The sequence below is a fragment of the Propithecus coquereli genome, unplaced genomic scaffold, assembly GCF_000956105.1.
Source record: "Propithecus coquereli isolate 6110/MARCELLA unplaced genomic scaffold, Pcoq_1.0 Scaffold170, whole genome shotgun sequence".
In the NCBI taxonomy this organism is placed as follows: domain Eukaryota; kingdom Metazoa; phylum Chordata; class Mammalia; order Primates; family Indriidae; genus Propithecus; species Propithecus coquereli.
Genome location: NW_012141636.1, coordinates 1,810,850 through 1,815,538, shown reverse-complemented (window position 1 = coordinate 1,815,538; position 4,689 = coordinate 1,810,850). Strand labels below are relative to the sequence as shown.

The window sequence follows — 4,689 nt, the reverse complement described above, 5'->3', positions numbered from 1 at the left end:
CTTTGTAGAAATCTTTCACCTCCTTTGTTAAATATATTCCTAGGTATTTTATTTTCTTTGTAGCTATTATGATCAATAATTGTTCATTGGGTGGAATTGTGTTTAGTCTAAAGAAGCCAAAATGCTTTGATATACCTGTTTCAGCACTTTTTATTACTATATAACATAAGGATGTATAAAAATTCATCCATTTCAGAATTTAGTATGCTCCTAGTCTTAATGAAATTACAAATGCAACAAAAAAACAAAAAAATCTAACAAAAATTAAAAGAAATCATTATATAAGATTTCAATTAAAGAACATTAAAACATGTAATAGTTCATATGTATTATTCATGAAAAATCTCTTTTCATGAGATAAAAATATATGTCAAAATCAAATTACATCATCATCCAGGCAGGTGGTTACTATAGCACTGAAGTGGAAAAAAAGCAGTAAAATTAACTAAAGACTATCTTATGGAAAAAACGTGTGAAGTATTCAAAGTTTATGAAATTAGAACTTTACATTCGAGTAGGCTGTGGGTCACTCTCTTGACTTAACTGCTATACGATGCCAGAAAGACTACATGCCCAGAACAGTGCAGGACAATGTCTGGCATCAATTTGATTTTCTGGCCACCATAGAAACCTACCAGCTGTCACCACAGAACCATCAAGTTGAAAAATATCAAATATTTGATGAAAAACTCAATTTTCAAACACTGGAAAATCCATCTATTTTACTGATCCTCCAAGTCTTCAAAAATGCCATTCCCCTCACTTTCCTAGTCATCAAGGTGAAGAGGAGATTGTGCTAGTTAGGGCACGGAGCTGGAATAACAGTAATGTCAACCACACAGCTGTCCAGGTCCAAAACTATCAGGGCATAAAACCAACCATCAGGGTACTTAAATACTACAGGAAGTGTTTCTGCTCAATCACCCTTTTCAGGAAGAGAACTTGTTGAATTGAAAGTCATGTATTGATAAATTGATTGGGAGTAAAGTGAGACCACTAAGGCAAGTTCAGACAACAATGGATTGTCTGTAAACCCCTTGAAGATGATGGAAGCCATTCACAACAGTTTGGGTCTTGCTGAGTGAGGATACACAAGATTGTGTTGTAGATATCTCTTGGAGCTTCATCACTGAATAAACAACCACTCTCGGGTATTTGTATACACAGGAGTGCAATGCGCACCACCTGAAGGATGGACATATTTGAAACTCGGACTTGGGGGGGGGGATCAAGGGCAACATATGTAACCTAAACATCTGTACCCCCATAATATGTTGAAATAAAAGAAAAAAAAAACGACTCTCTAAATAAATATGGAAAAAAAATATTTAAAGAATACTGTACTGGTGTACTGGTTTGAAAAGGCACTAAATTTTTCACAAATTAAAATAGAGGTATTCTTAGTTCTTTTTTCTATCCCATCCTTTTCCCCAAGATTGTTGCCAAAGGAAAATGTAGGATTTACTGTCTTAAGGGTTCTTAGGCAGAACGTAGACCATGTTCTCCTACTGATGAGAGAATAGACATTAGGGCCTTTCAAATGTCTTTCCTGAACTCCCGCACTGGATCTTGTGATTACATGTTTCAAATGATCTTCAGTTAAATCTTGAATTGTTGCCTCACCTATGCCAAAAACCCTTCACTCTTCTATGATTTCACTAAAGCCTTTTGTAAACATAGGATGCTTTCTTTTAAAAGCAAAGTTATATCCCAACCTGGATGGCATCAACCCTTCTTATGAAGAGAACCTGGATAACAAATGAATAAGGCAAATGACATTATTTTCTTGGGTTGAAAACTGAAGACCCATGGAGTAAATATAAGCCTGCAATAGTTCATCTAGCTGACCAGGAAACTTTGGAATGCTAATTAGAATGTGCATGTATAGTGCTTCTAATGTCTAATAGTCGGCAGATATGATCCTAGAAATGTTAAGCACAAATTTTGATAGGCCACAACTATGCAATGTATGCCATTAAAATATTCTTGTCCCTTAAGCACTACCTAAAAGAATTTCTTTCACCTTGAGCCTTTAGATATTTGTTATCAGAGGCTTGTTTTTCTCTCTTGGAAGTGGTTGTTTTTTTCTCCCCAGTTTGCAGCACTTTAATAATGTGAAGTGCTTTACTCTAGAGAAGCAATGAAGCAGAGAAAAGCTTCATGGAGCCATACTGAGAGAATGAAAACATGTCACATTAATTCAGCCTTCCCTTTCTATCCTCCTCCTCCTATCAACTAAAGAAAGTTATAAAAAAAATTCATATGGAAACATATACATATATAGGAAGGTTGAGGTTTTTTTCTTCTTTTTTTTTAACTTAAACATGTGCAGAACCAAAACCTCCATAAAGCTGCTAAAGCTTTGTGATATCATCAAGTTCTTTTCTGTGAGTCATTAAGTTGCTGAAGCCCAGAAAATCAAATTTAGTTTAGAGCTGTTTGATAATGTAGTAACACAGTAAATGGTGATTCACCAATTAGCTTACGTAATTAGAAAATCAAAAACATGTTCTGAATGGGTGGTGGACACACATAAGTCAAGTCTATGATCATTGTTATTCTATATTTTTACCGATTGTAACTATCATTATACCTTTAGTTGATGATACTAAATCTGTAGTTGGATGATACATCCAAATGTTTTATGTAAGAGAATCCACAAATATCAGTGTTTATAAATCAGGTAAATAAATTACTGAGTTCAGTCAGTCATTCATTCACTCTTCTGTCCTTCATGAATCCTTTCCCTGCCAGTCTCTGTGTTAGGCCATGGAGCTGGCTATCTGGTCCTTGCCTCCACAGGGCTCTCAATCTGCAGTATATGTGTAAATTCTTCTAAGATGGAAAGGTAAACTGAAGTTAGAATCCTATAAAAAATGGTGGGTTTATGTTAAAAATTAGTCCTTCTGGCTGATTCCTAAATTCTAACGATGTTGCCAAGACACGTATCAGAAATAAGAAACAGCCAATTTGAGAATTTTCTTGCTCAGACATTTTGCTTGGCTGAGAAGAAATCTGTGATAGATAAAAATGAAAGAGGAATATTTGTTAGATTACTTTAAAGCAACTCTTCATACATTCTCTGTGCACATCTGTTGAAATCCAAGGTGACTGGCTGTATTTAAATCTATTTATTTCTCTCTGCAAATGCAAATCAATTTAAAGCTTGGTTGGATGGTTAAAACAATTTGTCACTTGGAATTTCAAAATGTGTCCTACTTTGCTTTTTTTTCATTACTACTGAAGTACATGGGCATGGTTACACAGTCCAGGGCTTTCCAAGAAATGTAACAAAAGGATAAAGGGAATGAATTACCTCAGCTTACGCCAGTAAAGAAAAGATATTCCTTAGCTGATGCAGTCATTTTAATGCTATTTTATTCCAGCAAAAAATGACATATAATTGTGCTGTCATTATCACTGAATTTTAGTTCATATTTTGGAGTTTAATCATAAAATTTAAAAAAGATATTAGAAAATTATTTCCCTCATAATTGTAACATTGGCCCTAGATGATTTGTTCTTTGTAAACTCCCAATGCATATCTTGTATTTTTCTTCCTGCCACAAAAATTACAAAATTCTAAGGAATGTAATAATCTTGGATTATTTTTGCAGCATCTCACTTACATATTTTAGAATAGTTTGGATTATGTTCCATTTGAATAAAAATATATAATCACCAACATCAAGAAAGTGTGGTTTATTTACAGCGAGGATGAAAATCTAACTTCTGAGCATTTTAAAAAATGCAGCTGTTTCCTCAGCGTGTATTTAATAGTTGTCTCTCCTTTTTTTTTTGTTTCCTATGTATAGGTCAATGGGACAGAAATTGAATATGAATTTGAAGAAATCACACTGGAGAGGGTAAGAAAATTTTTTTAAAAAGCCAAAGCCCTAATCTTGCATTCCACATTCTATATCCTAATGGGTTGTCTTGTGAAATTACACAATTGTGTATTATAACCTGGAAGTTTTCCACAGGACTCAAAATTAGAATATTAATGAAATGCTAGCAGTGGAGAGCATTGAGACAACAGACCAAATAATCAGAATGTTCCGTATGTAAACTGCATTGCCAGGATTTGGAGAATTGGATGGGGAAGAGAAATGTCCAATGAGCTTGTATAGAACTTTATTGTTAAAGTCTTTATTATTAGTGTTTTGGCTATACATTATTTAGATATGTTACAAGATATTATCATTTATGTGATATTGATATTTTCATCATAATTACAGTTACCATGAATTTCTTAGCTTTTTAAAAAGTGATGGATTTTAAAACCATCCCCATAGGGAAAATCACAGCAACCCACAAAGCTCTGCAAATATGCTGGTAGGGACTTGGCAAAGTCCTTTGACAAATTAAGAAAACTGTTCAACACAGCCCTCATATATTTAGATATTTTATAAAATGATAAGAGAAAGGCTCATGACCAGCTAGAAAAACATGACCAAAAGGCATTAACAGGACATTCATCAAAAAAAAAGCTAATAGACATATGAAAACCTGTTCAACCTCATTAAGAACCAAGAAAGACAAGGAGAGCAAAGAGTTTTTGTCTCTCCAATTGGCAAAAATGTAAAAGGAATATGAATATTCAGTGCCAATGAGAAGTCCTAGAAATTAGGGCAACCCTGAAAGAACAATTTGGCAATGTGAATCAAAAGCCATTAAAATGGGTACACT

General features: G+C 34.0%; 1 protein-coding gene across 8 annotated transcripts in view; it reads left to right on the top strand.

Moving 5' to 3' along the window:
• Positions 1-4,689, top strand: part of DLG2 (discs, large homolog 2 (Drosophila)) — a 1,994,579-nt gene that overhangs the window by 1,351,560 nt on the left and 638,330 nt on the right. For all 8 annotated transcript variants that reach the window (XM_012641828.1, XM_012641835.1, XM_012641834.1 and 5 more), the window contains one exon: positions 3,816-3,866. In XM_012641828.1, the coding sequence (XP_012497282.1) occupies positions 3,816-3,866 (51 nt within the window). The remainder of the gene's footprint in view (positions 1-3,815; positions 3,867-4,689) is intronic.